The sequence below is a fragment of the Pinus tabuliformis genome, chromosome 4_2 (genome assembly GCF_031772625.1).
Source record: "Pinus tabuliformis cultivar Carrire ecotype Pingquan chromosome 4_2, CPIR1, whole genome shotgun sequence".
NCBI classification, from domain to species: domain Eukaryota; kingdom Viridiplantae; phylum Streptophyta; class Pinopsida; order Pinales; family Pinaceae; genus Pinus; species Pinus tabuliformis.
Genome location: NC_142304.1, coordinates 666,958,107 through 666,976,326, shown reverse-complemented (window position 1 = coordinate 666,976,326; position 18,220 = coordinate 666,958,107). Strand labels below are relative to the sequence as shown.

The 18,220-nt window shown below is 34.7% G+C and overlaps 1 protein-coding gene across 1 annotated transcript in view; it reads right to left on the bottom strand.

Annotated features, from left to right (window-relative positions):
- Positions 1 to 4,643: 4,643 nt before the first annotated feature.
- LOC149171184 (DNA polymerase delta catalytic subunit-like) overlaps positions 4,644 to 18,220 on the bottom strand; it is a 41,276-nt gene continuing 27,699 nt past the window's right edge. Inside the window, exons 3-13 of the mRNA XM_089425874.1 lie at positions 9,826 to 9,951; positions 7,851 to 7,904; positions 7,490 to 7,577; positions 6,947 to 7,026; positions 6,655 to 6,768; positions 6,291 to 6,405; positions 5,980 to 6,152; positions 5,433 to 5,504; positions 5,153 to 5,227; positions 4,916 to 5,005; positions 4,644 to 4,781 (exon numbers count right to left, since the gene is read on the bottom strand). Coding sequence (XP_089282000.1) covers positions 4,644 to 4,781; positions 4,916 to 5,005; positions 5,153 to 5,227; positions 5,433 to 5,504; positions 5,980 to 6,152; positions 6,291 to 6,405; positions 6,655 to 6,768; positions 6,947 to 7,026; positions 7,490 to 7,577; positions 7,851 to 7,904; positions 9,826 to 9,951 — 1,125 coding nt within the window. The remainder of the gene's footprint in view (positions 4,782 to 4,915; positions 5,006 to 5,152; positions 5,228 to 5,432; positions 5,505 to 5,979; positions 6,153 to 6,290; positions 6,406 to 6,654; positions 6,769 to 6,946; positions 7,027 to 7,489; positions 7,578 to 7,850; positions 7,905 to 9,825; positions 9,952 to 18,220) is intronic.

Genomic DNA, 18,220 nt, shown 5'->3' with positions numbered 1-18,220 from the left:
TTCCGACTGTCTCTTCCACTTAAATTTTTTGGAATGAGTTCTATTTGACTCCCCTTTACTCTAGAATAAGTTTTGGCTTGATTTATCCTTTAAAATTTTGATCATTCTTTCTTGTCCATCACTAGCACAAATCAAATGTTAATTATTTTCCCTTAAGTGTGCCAATTCTCATTGCAAATTTTGTAAAACCTCCATGAACAGATCAATAGTTGGGGTAGCTCCTGTTGGAATAGTAGGTGGGTCCTCAGTTATCTTCTAGATTATATCCTTAGCCTAATCAACGTATTTTTCACATAGCATGATAAATCACTTGTTAGTTTAATGTACTTTTCCTATGTATATTTTTGTTGTTTTGATGGTTCATTAAGGCCTAGTAGAGAACATGGGCTGTAATACCATTTGTGACATCTCCCATTATTCTTCTATCATAAGTACTAGAATTACAAAAAAGTATTCATTTCCTTCATAATTCCACAGTGCATGTTGCCCCATTTTCAAAAAGAAATTAAACAAAATTTACTCTCATTGCTATGGAATTCAATATGCCATTAGGTCTTTTACATGCAAATGTTACTAGGCCAGTTCTATGTTAGCCTCATGATTATGGGTGACTACATTTGATATTTTCTATAATGGCACCGAGTCTAGTTGTTCAGCTCATCATTCTTTCCTTCCATATGGGTTTTAATCCTCGTTTTCCTTCTCCCTATACCTAGGAGTTTATACTTGGCTGAATTACCTTGCCAATATTAATGTTCATGGTTATGTTAGGCAATAGAGTACATCATTCTACATTTATCTAAATTTTATGCTAATTTTTAATGGTATGTATTGATTCAGGGTCATAGTTAGTCTAGTTGTTGAAATGAGTGCTGAAAGTGTTCTCGTGGGGGGATTTATTGTATATGTCAAATCCATTTTTCTAACTCGAGTTAGTGCTTAAACCTAGTTGGATTAAGATGCGGTATGCAACACTGCCACCTCGCCACCTCACTGCATTCACGTGATGGTTCAAGTTTTCTTAAAGTTATGTTCAATGGATGGGATGCATCCATTTGGAAATCAATGGTGTGAGTGAGCATGGTAAACCTAATTGGATTTTTCCTTCACCATACCTTACCATTGGCAACTATTGTCATCGCTCTCGGGGATGAAGGCTTAAAGAGCCTGATGGCCTGGTTTCTGATAGAGTTTCACGATTTCTCCCAAAAGGTGTTGGGTGCTATGTTATGGGATATCCCACCATCATTATTGAATTATTCTGACTTTATCCAAATCCTTTTTATTTCCCTTTGGTTTCTCTCCCTCCTATCTGCACCATTTGCAGTGGAAGCTTTTATTTTCCTAGGTTGTGTTCTAATTGCAACTTTCACAATTTTAAATACTCATTTCATATAATGATATTCACTCCTTCGATTTTTCTCCATGGAGGTGGGATTTTGGTCATGGTGGCTACATCAGGTAAAAGTGTTTCCATACTGCTTCTTTTCTTGTAAATTTCATATGATAAATTTCTATTTTGTCTTATTTATTTTCTATTTTCTTAGCATGCAGAGTGGTAGAATTAGTCATAGCAATGGTTCAATTGGTTTTTTGATTCACAATACCATCTTTATTGTAATCTTATAGGCTTTTGAAATTGGAACAGGGCTCCATCTCATGGTGTCTACATGTAAAGTGTTTTTTTCTCCTTTCCCTAATCACTGAGGTTAGCTTCTTTCTTTCTAGTGGAAGGGTTCACACTAATCCTATTTTTTTTTTCCTTTTCTCAATTTTCATTCATCATTGGCTCCAACACCACCTCCTTATCTCTAAGGGTATAGTATTCACATGGTTTGGGTATTAGATTTGAACGAACTACCACTCTCATGCATATATCTATATATATATATTGTTTCTAGTCTCTATTTTTATTTTATCTTCCTTTTTGATACTATGTGTAAGTACCCCAATATACCATTGCTTTATGTTTCATGCAGCTACTCTCAGGATTTGTGTGCTCTATCATTCATTGGGTTTTCCTTGTTGTCTTCTCCCAGTTTGGTTATATCTTCATCTTGCTCAAACTTGGATGTTGCGAATGCTATGAATGTGAACGCTTGATGTTAGGTGCCTGTAACTATGCTCGATTTTCCCCTTTCAAGTCTTGTGAACAACGTAATCCATTTCTTATTTGGCAGAAATATCCCAGAGTTTGTTTTCATTGCAATTTTTCATCTAACTACTTGCTTGAGGCTAACCGTTATAATAAGGGCATTGTAATTTTTGTTAACTTATTGTGTACTCTCTAATTGACTAATAATATTAGGTAGTCACTTTCAAGGATATCTACAGGCCCTTCTTGGTTGCTATTTGTGCTTTATGAATAGTTTTATACACTGTGCCTTTTCTTCCTATGGTTCCTTTTTATCAGTTTACGAAACATAACATTGCGAGCCTGCATTTGCATTCATTTGTTGGGTTTTTGTCTTTGGGTTCGAGTGGCTAGGAAACTTATGTTACTTTAACAACTTTAATATAAATTATCTCTAAGGTTTTGTTTTACTTATTTCCATGTTGTTATATATGTATCCATATCCGTTTTCTTATTTTGGAATTTTCTATAATGCTAATGTTACTGAAAAGAGACTCTAATAATGTTTTTGAACAAGTGGAATTGTTGGGACTTGCTATCACTAAAAAGATAGAAACTTGTCATGTATTTGTTTTAACTTTGTGAATTGATAGATTTTTTAGCTATCCTATTATATGGTTTCCTATACATGTTCCATCTCCTTCCAAGGTTTATTCTAGAAGGGAAAATGAATGTAACCATTGAATGTTTCCTCAAATTCTTATAGTTAGCAACGTATAGCCATGATGGTATTATTTTCCTGAGTTTGTACTCTCCTTCATAGCTAATGACAACTCGTGGTCCCTATACATGACCATGATTACACTACTACATGTAGGGGGTTTTAAGACAATATTTGATTCAATTGTCTTAACTTAAGACAAAATGAAACTTGTGTATTGTCTTAAATATTGTCTCTAAGCGGGTGTCTCAAAATATAATGTCTCAAAAATTTGTCTCTATAAAGAAAATATAGAACACATATTATTATTGTCTCTACAAAGACAATTTGATTTGTCTCTCTAGAGACAATTTCATTTGTGTCTCTTCAGAGACAATTACATTTTTGTCTTTTTAGAGACAATTCCATAATTCAAACTATTGTCTCTCTAGAGACAATATAAAAAATTATTTAAAAAAAAATGTCCATAATTCAAACTATTGTCTCTCTAGAGACAACAAAAAAATTATTTAAAAAAAATAAATGTCCATAATTCAAACTATTGTCATATCCTTTTGCATCCTTCTCTGGCTCAGATTTGCTCCTGCCAATCTATCTTTGTATCCATCTCTATCTACCCATCCATCCATCCATCCATTCAACTATATACATGTCTGGATATACATATGTAAGCCTGCAGATCTATGTTTTATAGTGTGTGCTCTCCTAAAATTTGGGATATGCGTGCACATTGCATTTATAGGGTGTGCCTTGGGAAGTATGTATCCATTTTGACTTTTTCTCCATCTCATTTGCAAGGAGAAAAGATATATCGAACTGGTTAACTTTAAATAACAAGGACTTGACAATTACTGTACAATAAATAAACCATGCTCATCCTGATTCAGGGACCAAATAAATTACCTGGTCCATTAAATCAGAGAAACATACACTAGAGAAAATTCAAGAAAACAAAAATATTCGATAATACAAAAAATTGCAAGCTACACAGGCAGCATCCTCAAAACTGCCAGCGCTCTAGTTGCACCTCTGCTTCAGTTAGGTCTTTCTGAGCTTTCTTCCTACGATAAAATATTGGGCAGTCACGACTGCAATAAGGATAGGACATCAATGTAAGTATAAAAGAGATAGTAATTGTAAAAAAAAAAAAAATAAAAAAAAAAAAATCCTATTAATTAAAAACAAATACATGATCACACAAATGTTACAAAATACATCCATAATGTAAATTTAAATCATGTTATGAAAATGTAATACTTGAAATATAGCATTCAAAAACCTTGTGCAAAGAACATCTTGGTGCAGAGAGCCTTGGCACCGCTGACATTGTGTCCATAGTTTACCAAAGAGCATTTCTAATTCCCTCACTGACATTGATCAAATATTAGTGTCATATGATAGAAAATCTAGGTGAGAACAATAGACGCAAGGCCTACTTTAAATTCTCCAAATAAAGAGTAATGGTATTAGAATACTAGCTTACCATTTGCAATTGTTTTCTAATACAATTCTACTTCTCTTCCTTTGCAATGTGAACAAAGTGTCTGATCTTCTTTGCCGCAATGGCAACATGAAATTAGGTAACATCATGAATTTCAATATGAAGCAACCTAACCAGACATTCTTATTATAAGAAATCTAGATAGTTTCTTACAAGGAGAGCAGGCATGGAATCATGCAACCTCATAGATTTTTCCACATCAAAATGATGAACCCTAGTAGCTTTCTAAAGCGCCAAACTGAAATAATAGTTACTCTCAATTGTGCACTACTATAAGCAAGGAAACCACATGCAGGACACCCTCTACTTGTATTAACTAAATACCTGATAGGCGTTTTACAACCAATTCAACTGAGTTGTTTCTTGGCAAATTTCATAATTCCACTATTTGAAGGAGTTGATATGGAAACTGCTCGTGTGTGACTACCATGAAGAAGCTCCTTGCTTGCATTCTTCAAAATGGGCTCAAATATTCTCAACAACGGCTATAGAGCAAAAACAGGCACTAATAAAAAACACTTAGTTGGAAAGAATTACTATCTATCAAGATATATTTGAAACACTGGTGAAATTTTCAAAAAGAGCATAAACTTCAAGTGATGATGCTTTGGTCTTTCACCTTGCTCAGTTGATTCTCCAGATAATATTGTGGATCAATAGGGATGTTATTCTCTAGTACGTAAATTGGATCCTCAGATTTCTCATATGCCTGAGCCCAAGTAAACACATTAGTCATTATATCCATAATCCCTCTGTAAATTATGCCTCCAAATAAAACATAACAAAATAATTAAAATAACCATTTTTTAGTGAAATATCGAGACTTATGCTGAGCACAGAAGGGGTTAATTATTACCTTGGCACCTTTTTCTGCCTTTATGATGACATATGGAACACGATCACCCACAGTTGGAGCAGTTGCAACATCCCTCTGCAAACCAGGGGCAACTTGGCTTTAAAACACGACATCAATTTAAAAAATCCAACAATGGACTCATTGTCAATAAAAAGCAAAATATTACAAGAGTCTTTAGATGCACTGTAGTAATAAAAATAGAGAGATAGGATTGAAATGGAACAAGAAGGCATTGAACCATTCATTATACTTGTTATGAGAAGTTATTTCTAGTATTTACCTTCCGCATGTGCTCAGCTAGTTCCACGTGTGTTGCCTTGACTGCATAGTCATCTCCAGTCTTTGTCAGACCCTGACTCAACAAAGAGATTGTTAGCACAAGAAAACAACAATGCCCTTAAGAATATGCTGATAGCCTTGATAAAGGATATAACCTGCAAGCATCTGTTTCTGCTGCAATTTTTCTCAGGATGAGATTAAAAATGCAGATATACTATATATTTTCATGTTTTGATTCTCTTCAATTGCATAAGAGCCTCCCTTGACACTTCTTCCTCCCATTGCTAGCAGTAAATATTGACTGAATCCCTTCCAAGTACAGAATGTAGGGAGAAGAAACAGGACAGACTTAAAAAGGAAACTTCCATGGCCTGCCCCAACTAGGTATATAATATATACTTCTAACACTTGAAACCAGGAATATTTAATAAGTGACTTGCTCGCAATGTAAATCTCCTCTTCCCCCTATCATATTTTATCCATTTCAAAAGTAACAAATGGTCAAACAAATTTGGTCATAAAAATGCAGAAGGATTCATTGTTCTCACCTTAGTTATCACCAAAAGTGACAAATCCATTCTGTTCATTAACAAGTCAGAAATAGTGTTCTTGACATACTGCACTGCACCAGGTATGTCATGATCAATGAGTATTTTGTGAAGGCACTCTGTAACCAAGTTCTTCACCAACAAGAAATTGTCCCTTTGCACTGTTTCAATGCCTGTTGATATGGAATATTTAAAAGATCAGGAATATCTAATAATTAAGAAGGCATCAAATAAATTGTTTTTCTAAGAGAATTTTGAGCCTTCACAAAAACTAAGGCCTGTCTTTGAAACAAAAAGATCAGGTTTGTCACCTTTAGTATCCATTTTGTCATAAGCATCTGGCTTTGTCCACAACAACCCAGCATATCTTTTCTTGCTGATCAAAAAGTATGGGTAATATATTTTTTCAAATTCTAGTTTAATAGGCTGCATAAAATCATATGTTAAATAACACACTGATTAGATGCCAAAGATGCACCAAACAGATGCAGATAAGCCACATAAAAGCATAACTGATCATCTTTTCCTATGCATATTTACAAAGATCTCATGGAAGTGGAATGCCAAAAGAAGATTAGTTTTAAAAAGAAAGGTGATATTAAAACATTCATCCTTACAAAAACATCATTAACAACTCTAGAGCTTCATGGATATTTAAAATTCTTGACACTGTACCTTTGTAAATGTACCACTAATATAATCTGAGGCTTCTCTCCCTAGCGTCATGACCTCTTCTATATTTGGTACACCAAACTGTATCATAATTGAATCTGTATCTCCATATACAACCTAGATTCAAATATAAAAATATAATATCAAGCTTTACAGTAGAAATCTTGGTTAGGATCAGATCACCCATTATGATTTCAAGAACTTAGACTATCACCAATACAACAAGTGTACTTCGTGTCATTACGGGTCCAGTTCAAAGGTTACAAATGCCTTTAGTTGCTAAATAATAGCCTACCTCAGCATTGTATTGGTAACCACCAACTATTGTGAACCTTTCTTCAACTAGCCTCTTAGTATTCTCTATCATTTGACGACCTGTTAGGTGGAAAAAATGAGATGATTACTGATATGAAATTTTAAAACAATACGTAAAATTGATATTATCCGATGGAACAGAGAATGTGTCAAAAGATCAAACTGGACTTGTAATCAAAATATAATAAGAGGGCCTAAGAATATCATCTTAGTTGTACAAGTACACATGACTAATTAATGCAATTCAAGAACTCAATCTTATTTGTACAAAATTGTCAATTATAGTTCATACCCAAAACATTATGCCAGGAGGAAGAAAAGAATTACATGGATATAATTGATGCCCAAAAATAATCAATGTGAATGGCTGATACATGCAGATATAGAATACGAGAGGATTGCAAGCATCTCTATCTTGTAAGTAAAAGAAGCACCAATAACATTACAACTAGGAAAAACAAGGGGAGAATCAAGGTATCCATGGATTTAATGTTTTTTTTCCAAGGAAGAACTGTGAAATTACCATAGCTCGTCACAGTCGACGAAATCTCCAAACAGGGAAATTGCCCAACAGTGGCACCAGTAAACCCATAAATTGAATTCGCACTGATCTGCAAGTGCACACAGTCAAAACTATTTTATGCGTTTCACGAGCATACCTAGTTTTACTTTTATTCCATGTCCAAGCCATAATTAATATAGACTTGACAAAGCTGTAATTACCTTCAAAGCCAATTGTCATCCATCCAAGACAGCCTTCTCAAAAGGATCTTTAGCCTCCTAAACAAGATTACAGGAAGTTAAAAACTGAGATGCTAAGTGGAAAAAATACAAGCATGTAACATGAACATAGGAAGCACTTAGTTCACCACCTTTAGATCTACCTTGGCTCTTTCCCTGGCAGCCAGTAACTCTTCTAGGATCTCTGGAAATATGCCCTAGTAAACAGGAAAAAGAGCATTCAATTTAGCATAATCGAAAATGGTCAGCATATGAAGGTTAAAAAGTAAATAATGAAATAAGTATCAGCATAGTGTTTGACATGCAAAGACATTAAGGTCTTAGCATCCTACTTTACTTTTAATCCTTTCTAGTAGCATAGCTTCTGGTGCCTATGTTAGTGTTACAACGGTACAACTGTGCATTATACAACTAGGATGACTAGGACAGTGTATTGGGATCTCATCCACATATATATTTGACTGCTAAAGTCTACCATACATGTTAGGGAACCTATCTACTTTTTGTAGATTGACGAATCAACCAAATCTGAATCTGAATCTACTGAAAACTTCAAAATATGTATCATAAAAGTAGCCTAGGGCTTATTGTCCATTATCCAAAACTTCTTCAGAATCTCAATTGCTTACTTACCTATGTTCGAGGACCAGCTCACCTCAACTCAGCCAAACCTCCAAGACCAAGAAATAAGACATGTCAACTTCACTTGCTAGTTCCTTATTGCACCATGGGATAGAGTTTTTTAAACTAACTGTTAGGAATAGGTAATCTACGTACAACACAAATATAAGCATATAAAATTTATCATAATCAAACAAATAATAAAATTTAGGACCTGCAACGGTCTTAGTGATGCCCATAATCTGTAAGTACTCATAAATCCATGAGTACCAAGCACAAGAGGCTACTTTAGCCCAGAAATGGACTTCTTCAACTTGCACACATGGGTATCCCATCCTAACAAAGATATTATATTTTAACCCAAGTTGAAACAAAACCATGAATCACTCTTCTTGCCACCTGCATCTCTGGCCCTGTCAAAATCCACTAAAGCATGCAACAACTCAAAGCACTGTGCCCATGTGCCCTTTAAGTACCTCGCATACCTCAGACCATGGAGCATATTTGCAGCAACCTCAGCTCAACCATATATTAGCATCCAAGCTGGATAATAAATTGGTGTCTGAGCCCCCCTTGTTTGTGAGACAATGGATCTCATGCACACAACAATTTGACTGCTAAATTCTACCAGATATGTTAGGGAGCCTATATACTTTTTGTACGCTGACAAATCAACCAAATTTGAATCTTAATCTACTGATAACTTCAAAATATGTATCATAAACGTAGCCTATGGTTTATTTTCCATTATTAGAAACTTCTTCAGAATCTCAATTGCTTACTTACCCCTATTCGAGGACCACCTCACCTCAACTCAGCCAAACCTCCAAGACCAAGAAATAACACATGAGGTGTATGTCCTTCATGTTAACTTCACTTTCCAGTTTCTTCTTACACCATGGGATAGAATTTTTTAGCTAACTTTTAGGACCAGGTCATCTACATACAACACAAATATAAGCATATCAAATTGATCATAATCAAACAAATAATACAAGTTAGGACCTGTAATAGTCTTAGTGATGCCCATAATATGTAAGTAATCATCAAGAAAACAAAGTATATTCAAAATTTGTTTTGTTGCACACATAATTAGTTTATGTTTGGACCCTCACAACCTAGTGCACTCCTTAGAAGCTAGAGCGATGCACATTCAAGTTATTAAAATTTAACACATATAAATCCTTTTTGTCCTCTTTTTAGGAGGTGCTACATTAATTGTGGGTGTGGGATGCTCATCACAATGAACACCCTCCTCATTATTTATGTCTCCCATTCGTTGAAATTCGACAATGGCTTCCTGCCAAGGTTCAGGAATGACTATTGGATGATTTTGTGCAACAAGCAAATAATCATGTGTGCTTGTATCTCCTCCCCATGCTCACTCCGAGATGTTTCACCTGATTCCTATACACAACACACTTTAACTTGTTATAATAACATTAAAACCTCCAATTGATTTATTGCACTATTCATATAATATTATAAACAACTAACCTGAGATCCATAACTAGTAATTATTTTTTCCCCTCGATTTATCATGTGTTGGCGAAGACCTTGGGAACCATGTAATATAGCATATTTTAGGTCTTCCTCTGAAGCTTCCTTTTGAAACTGGTAAACCTACATCAACAAAGATAATCATATCTATAAGGTAAAATAACTAATAAGATACAATTAACTCAACATGACCATGGTTACTTTGCCTAAAATAGAGAATATAATAGATGGAAATATCACTTACCATACCACCACGAATACTATAATATTCACCAGAGCCTAATTTGTGAGATCCAATTTTTGACACCCTAGCTCGGGTTGCTTTTCTTGTATCTCATAGGCGTCTCTTAGCTCCTCCTTGTGCAGATGCCGTATAGTTTGGATTTCTGAGGACTTTCCTCTTAAACTTGGCATCTTTCATAAGTTCATCCCACGTCACTTGGTCTGTGATCCAAGCTGGACGTGGATACATCAAGTTTTTTGTCAAATTCGTCTTTAATTTGGACCTCTTTGAGTGCATGTATTTACTTGCAATCTGTAAAATAAGTTCCTTATCAAATCCAGGATTACCAAATGCTATTACTACATCTTTAAATAGCTCCTCTTTTTTGGCATTGGCTTGTTTCCTCCAATACATTTGGATGGTATTTCCAAATAATTGTTCTACATGACGAAAAAATAAAGTGATAAAATTTCAGCCCTGTTTCATCCTTCAAGACATTTCCTTCTGAAGTGAGCAAGATTGTAACTTCTTGCATTCCTTTTGTGGTCACCGATGATATTGTTGTAGTCTTGGGGATTGAGGAAGGTTTCCTTATAGATACATTAGGCACTATGTCACTTAATTCCTACATTTACAATGAAATTGTGGAACTATTAAGAACCCAACCAAAATATGAAACTATTTTTCATATCTAAAATAATGATCCTAAACATAACAAATGAAATTATAAAAAAAATAAAAATAATTTTACCTGTTGATCTCTTGCAGGAGCTACACTCTCCAACAATCACATTTCCCATAACTGAATTTGTTCAATTATTTCCTGTCTGATTTGAACATTTGCAAGAATATCTGGTAGGAGCCTTAACATTCTTGTTTGTGAGTCTATAAGACTCCTCAAAGAAACTTGTTCTGGTCCTGGTGGGAGAATGCTGACTAGACCCACATTTGATGTAGAGGGCATGTTATGGGGTTCTGGTCTAGGTGTAGATGGCATATCATGACCCTCTATACCAACAGATTGTGTAAAGGGCATGTTATGGGGTTCTGGTCTAGGTGTAGATGGCATAACATGACCCTCTATACCAATAGATTGTATACTTGTTGGAGTCACCCTAGAAACATCCTACAAGGCACAAATATAAATAATAAGATGGAATAAAAAATGAATAATGTTGAAATATGTAACTAGGTTCGGTCTTCATAATGACATATCTAATCACAATGCTATGTAATTTATGTAAAAAAAGGAAAAAGAATATTATTTTTGTTATGACTGAGGCATGGGTTTCATGAACACATGAAGAAGCAAGTCCCATTATAGAATGACAATATCTCAGAAGACTCATTAAAAGAAGGTCATGAAGGTGGCAAATGATCAATGAAATGTATAGTAAAGTTGCAAATAATCATGGTAACCAAAATACTAATCAGTACAGATAGGTGTCCATGAGGTATGTATAATAACTTTCTTTTAAAGGGTCCATCATAAGATGTAGTAGGGTTGAATTTATGGGTTTAGTATTTAGAAACCTTAATCTTAAGGTATTTGTTCCCTATGATTTGATTTCTAGGGCATGGGATAAACTCTAGAATGACATAAAGGGAATAGAGTATGATCTAAGGTTTGAATTTAAGAAACCCTAAAAGGGCCTCTGGATTACATAAAAACCCTAAAAAAAGTAACTTGACATCATGTTTTGGAATAACATATTGCTTGGGTTACTTGTTAAAATAGTATTGTATGTACAAGAAGAAAAAAATGGATGGGGTGATCCATTTGAAGGCATGATGTAGCTCTTCGTAACACCTCATAAATCATGGAGTCGTTGTGCAAAAACTTTATTAAATATATGCCTTAGATTTCTCAACAAATAACATTATGAAACTCACATAAATAAATGGTTGAATCTTACATCTTTCATAACATTAGATGTATATGGGGGCATTAATGATCCTTGCATGCCAACATTGGTTGTATTGAGGGGCATAAATGAATCCTGCATGCCAACAAAATGCACGCTTAGTAAAAAACAAATATTAATAAATATATATAGTGAAATAAGTTAACTAAATGCACAAAAATATTGATCAAGTTTTACCACTATCATTACCTTAGATGTTTTATAAGGTGTTATAGGGGTTGGAATGACTTTAGTGATTTCTTGCATTCCACAAACATAAATTAGCATAATATAATGAGGAATATAAGATAATTGAACATATAAAATACAACATTCAAGCTTACCTCATGCATCATCATAGCAACATCTTGCCCTCGTGCATTTGTTAACATTTCCATAAAAGTAGTGAATATCATTGAATCCCCCATAGTAGCATCAGTAACACCCATGGGTACATTCTTAGAAAAACACATAATAACATAAAAATAAGAAAACCTTCATCAAAAAACTGATAAGAAAATAGAATCGGTAACACCAAATATGTGTTGAGTGAGCATTGAAGATCTGTCCAACACTTTGAGGCAAGCTTATCAAAGTGTTCCAACAAGCATTTAACTAGTCACAAACAAACTTTTGAAGTATCATTTTAAAGTTATTTCTAAAAAAAAATCCAACATCTAACTAAATCAACAACATAAATAATACAAATACCAAAAGCAACATAAATACCTAGTCTACCATTTTGTATAGAATAATGTAATAGAAATCTGCGAAGAAACGTTTGTGGACACTAGTTAGGATCATTACATAAATAAATGTTGAAATATATGACACATGTAAAACCATAAAATTATTCTAAAATATGTTGGTTTAAACTTCTATGCATGTAATACTAATTTCATTGAGGAGTTCTCTGGATTATATTACAAAGGGTAATGCTCTGTCTTAAATTGTTGTCGCATAATGCAAAGTAATCTCTGTAGAATATCTCCTTGCTACCTATAAACATTACTTCACTATCTCATTGCAGCCACAATCAACTCCAAACCAAACCTTGCTTGCCTCAAAACCCTATACCATACCTCAAGATGATTTTCTGCCACATAAAAACCTTAGGGGTGATTTGTTGTCACAAACAATCCCTTATAGGTGGTTCACTGCCACAATTGATAACTCAGGGATGATCTATTGTCATCAGCAGTGCCTCAGAGGTATCTTTCTATCTCAGAATTGCTTCATAGACATATTGCTGCCACACTGAAGCCTCAGATTTAACGTGTTGCTATAGATAATGCCTTAGACATAGGCCAATGCCTCAAGTAATGTCTCAGGGATGATTCGCTGCCCAAATAATGCCTCAAGATAGTTTGTTGCCACAGTTAGTGTCTGTTCGATCATTTATATAACAAGATTCAGAAGTTGGATTAAAGTGAGAGATTTTAGAAAATTAAATCAAAGTTTGGTTGGTTGACTCTCTGCAATTATGGATTGAAACCAATGAGGTTCCATATATGGTGCTCAAAAAATAAACAATGTTCCTAACAAAAAAACATCATTTTGTATATAAAATATTTAAATAAATTATCACCGATTTATATTAAACTGTGAAATCAACATTTGAAAAGCAATGCATATGAAGCACATTAAGCATGCATGGAAACTACTAATCAGAGTCCAAAGAATTATTATGGTAGATGAAGCGATATGGTGTGCTGCCTTAGAAGAGCACCAATATGCAATAAAAAACTCTGAAATATGCTTGGAAAATGAAAAGACATAAAATAATGTAGAGCACTGGTGGAAAAGAGGGTATAAAAACTCAGAATTATGTTTAACCCTCCAATATAGTTAACCACACATGGAATAAGTGAATTCAAATGAATGACAATGCAGTGAATGCCCATGAGCTCTGGTTTCATCAATTCATGAGTAAATGTTGGTGTGGGATTAAACCAAATAATGCCAATTTCATGCCTCATACTTCTCAAAGACCCAAGCTACAAATATCATGGCTTGGTATTATACCTATGCGCAGATTTGTGTAGATTTAAGATGTTCAGAGGAGAATCAATCATATTTCCATAACATCCCTCTCAAACCTATTTCATGCTAACGAATTAGAGTCTAGTGCCAAACACATGATCACATATCCAAGCAAAAGATCATCCCAGTGCATTTCCTAGAATGGTGGATATCAAGTGACTCAATGTGGCCATTTATTGCACAAAAGTTGAAATACATAACAATGAGCCAATCGGGCGTGCATTTTCATAAAAGGATGACCTCATTTCTCAAAACACACCCAAAGGAACTAGGATTGTTACAATGTTGTATGTTGGGTTAGGGTGCAACACTATCATGTTATAAGACACAATTGCATATAAAAGGTTATACTCCATGGGATACATAAAGAAAATTCCTTTTCTTGTCTTAATTAGAAAGGAGACAATTTTTCATTGACAAGAAAGAATTGTTATTTAGAAAGGAGGCATCATCCAATGAAGTTTGAGATGGTGAAGAATGCACCATACAGTACATTTCAGCTACTTCTGTTTAGGAAAAAGTTTTCTTTTTTTATTGGTTGGGGAGGGGGGAGATGGTGGGGGGGGAACCTGCAGGTGTTTATCTAGGTACCAGCATCCTCACCTTGAACACCCAATACATAGGCACAGGTAAGCGAGGAACTATATTTCTAAGGAAAAACAGAATTTAAAGATTATAAGAAACACTCAAAAATACCAAATAATGAAGAGAATGAGTGAGGAAAATAAACCCAAGAAGATATGCATGTCTACAATACACAGACAAAATGCCTTAAAATATGCTCTGTATTTCAACCCTGGGTATTCATAATTTCGTATGAATACAATTTTTATCTCCAAAAATTGTCCTGTACACTTCTGTTTTCAAAGAGGGCTCAATATTGATGTAATAGCACCAAACAAATTCAAAGATAATAAATATCCATGTGAAGCTTGGGACCATAAATTATTTGCAATTCATTGGATTTAAATCTAATCTCAATAATCTCATTAAAGAGAACTGCTTTATGATAAACCTATATCGAGTCCAGCAGCATAAAACTCAAACCCATAAATTTGTAATCCACTAGACGAAATTTTTGGTACTAAAAATATCATTAAAGAAATTTCTTTATTAAGAAGCTCGTCAGCTCTCTGGGCCCTGGGGTCATAACAACAGGCCAGACAAGGGTCGGGCAGCTATGTCAACAATGGACTGGCCAAACAATCAGGGAAAGAAAAGAAATTTGGCAACTCGGCCAACACTCCTAGGGCCATATTGGACTGGCCAAACAATCAGGGAAAGAAAAGAAATTTGGCAACTAGGCCAACACTCCTAGGGCCATATCAAAGGTGATCTGTAATTACGAAGTAGCCACATAGGCATTGGGGCCACAATGGCAAAATGACTCATTGGAAAAAACAATTATGAAGAATAATGGCTAAGAAGTTTCCCATTTAGGGAGTTTGGGCTCAATTCTTTGCCAGATAACCACTGGGAAAAAGCATAGAGATAAAGGAGGAAGAGATTTCAATCAAGACAAGATGCAGATTAGTGGAAGAGAGAAACCACCAGAGGAAAGACGAGGAGGTTGTAGTTAGACCAGCATAGATCCATCTCAACTCCAGATCCATCAAGCACAGAAAGGATCAAATCCTTCTAATACAAACCTTTTTGATAGTGAAAAAACTTGAGGAAAAGTTTGCATCTGGAAGGATTTGATCCTTCAACAGCACTTGATAGATCCAGAGTTGAGATATATCTACTCTTGGTTTATGTATATGGCTAAACCAAAGGTGGTGACCAAGGTTAAAGTATGGAGACTAAAAAAAGAAGTGGGGGAGTAGTGAGGAGTGGTGTGAAAATGAACCTTGAATCCTAAGATTTAGAGCTTAATGAAATGTTGCTACTAAGAAACTAGGATTTCACAAAAATAATTTAATGGTTATTGGGATGGAATTGTGTAAGGTTAGTTTTGAGAGTTGGGTGGATGAAAAATCACATGGATATGGAAAGTGCAAATGAGGTTGGAATGACCAGTCAAGGTGAGATGAGAACAATTCATTGTTGGGTGGATGTAAAGGAGTACATGAAAATTATGGATTGACACAGGTTCAAGATATATAGTGAGAAAGGTCTCATAACTACATGGGTAAAAGAAAATAGATGGAGTTGATGGTGGTGATGCCTAGCGAAGAAGTTAACATGGAGAGTTGCAATGATTAACACACTAGAGTGTTTAGTCCAAGTTGTAAAGCCTAGACACAAGTAGGACATATTCCTCAAGGTTTTTGAAAGACCTGTTATTGAGGCATGCATGTTTAAGTGTGGTAGCACATGGTGTCATCCCTCACATTCATAGAGAGGATGGAGTGTCAAGTTGTGGAATGAACCACTTAAATAGGTACAATAGCAGAAGGTGGATTTGTATGCTAATTTAAGCTTAATTTGTTGTAAGATCTATTATTGGAGTGTTGTGGCTCATGGAGTTATGTATGGAAGTTGTGGAATAGTCCACATGAATAGGTACGAGGGTGTCAAGAATATTATTATGTGAGCTTGAGGAGGGAATGTGAAATCTATAGATAATTGGAGCATATAAAAACTTGTTATCCATGTATTCAAGTGGTTAGTAATTTTTTTATATGAATATCAACAAAAATATTAAGACCATATTAACCTCCCTAAATGAAACTTAAATAGAAAAGTGTTAGGGTAGTTAAGCTAAATACGGATTAAATGAAGCTTAAGTAAAAAGGTGTTAGGGTAGTTAAGCTAAATAATGATTAACTGTTTAATATTAGCTATTTATGAAATTTAAGTTCCAAAACCCATAATTATACCTCTAATATTTTAAACTAATATAACTTATTAAAATGCTCTATGACTTCATTATAATTATGAAAATTATGTGAATGCCCCATAGACTAACATAATAAAAATACATACAGAAAATTTTACTCACTGCTAATAATAAAAAGTATTGCCATTCTGCATGGATGACATATGAAAGCAACCACATATATTTTGTTTTTCTGTTATATCTATTATATCGTGTCCTTTTACACAACAATCTCGAGGATAATTTGTAATTGTTTCTATTATGTCGCTTTTTTTTCCTCTTTCATTACAAAACACTCAGTCCCATTAGAAATCCACCTACAATGTCAATCATATTAGGGAACGTATTCTAATTTTATATCCAATGACTCTCCCATCCATTTTTATCTGAGCAATGATTTTATTGAACATTTAGGAATCAGGAATGTGTTTCCGATGGCGTGGAGAAAAACCATGATAAACGAATAAAATTTTCAAAATGTCTTCATTTTTAAGCAAAGCCCGGGATAGAGATAAACATTAACTTTTAATGGAGAGCTGCTAAAATCAGATCAAGCAAAGGCAGAAAGAAAATAGCATCCGAAGAGATAATGCTTTATCAAAGCAGGTTACAAAGTGATCTGATATATTGATCAACTGTAACAGAACTGATATTGCTAAAGTATTCGGTAAAGGATCCTTCAGATCAGATATACATTTTAGTACCAAGGTTACAGACAGTCGGAGTTTCCTCTACATAGAGGCAAAGTTCCAATGGGATTATCATGGTTCCCCACTCCCTTATTCAACGATATCTTGGCTTATGCAGTGACAACAGTTTCAATAGCTGCAGTTGCCCCTGTTGACTGTCGAACATTTATGGAGCTCTCTGCATCTTCTTCCCATATCTCAGGCAAAGCTTCTCTAATGTTGTGAATACTTTTGAGGGAAAAATCCACACCTTCTGTACGGACTGGAGTGCCCACCTATTGACAGTGAAATCTAATATTAATATTAGAAGAAGAGTGGATGACTTATATTTTGAGACATTATATTTCGAGATGGTGAAGAATGCACCATACAGTACATTTCAGCTACTTCTGTTCAGGAAAAAGTTTTCTTTTTTATTGGTTGGGGAGGGGGGAGATGGTGGGGGAGGGAACCTGCAGGTGTCTGTCAAGGTACCAGCATCCTCACCTTGAACACCTAATACGCAGGCGCAGGTAAGTGAGGAACTATATTTCTAAGGAAAAACAGAATTTAAAGATTATAAGAAACACTCAAAAATACCAAATAATGAAGAGAATGAGTGAGGAAAATAAACCCAAGAAGATATGCCTGTCTACAATACACAGACAAAATGCCTTAAAAGATGCTCTGTATTTCAGCCCTGGGTATTCATAATTTCGTATGAATACAATTT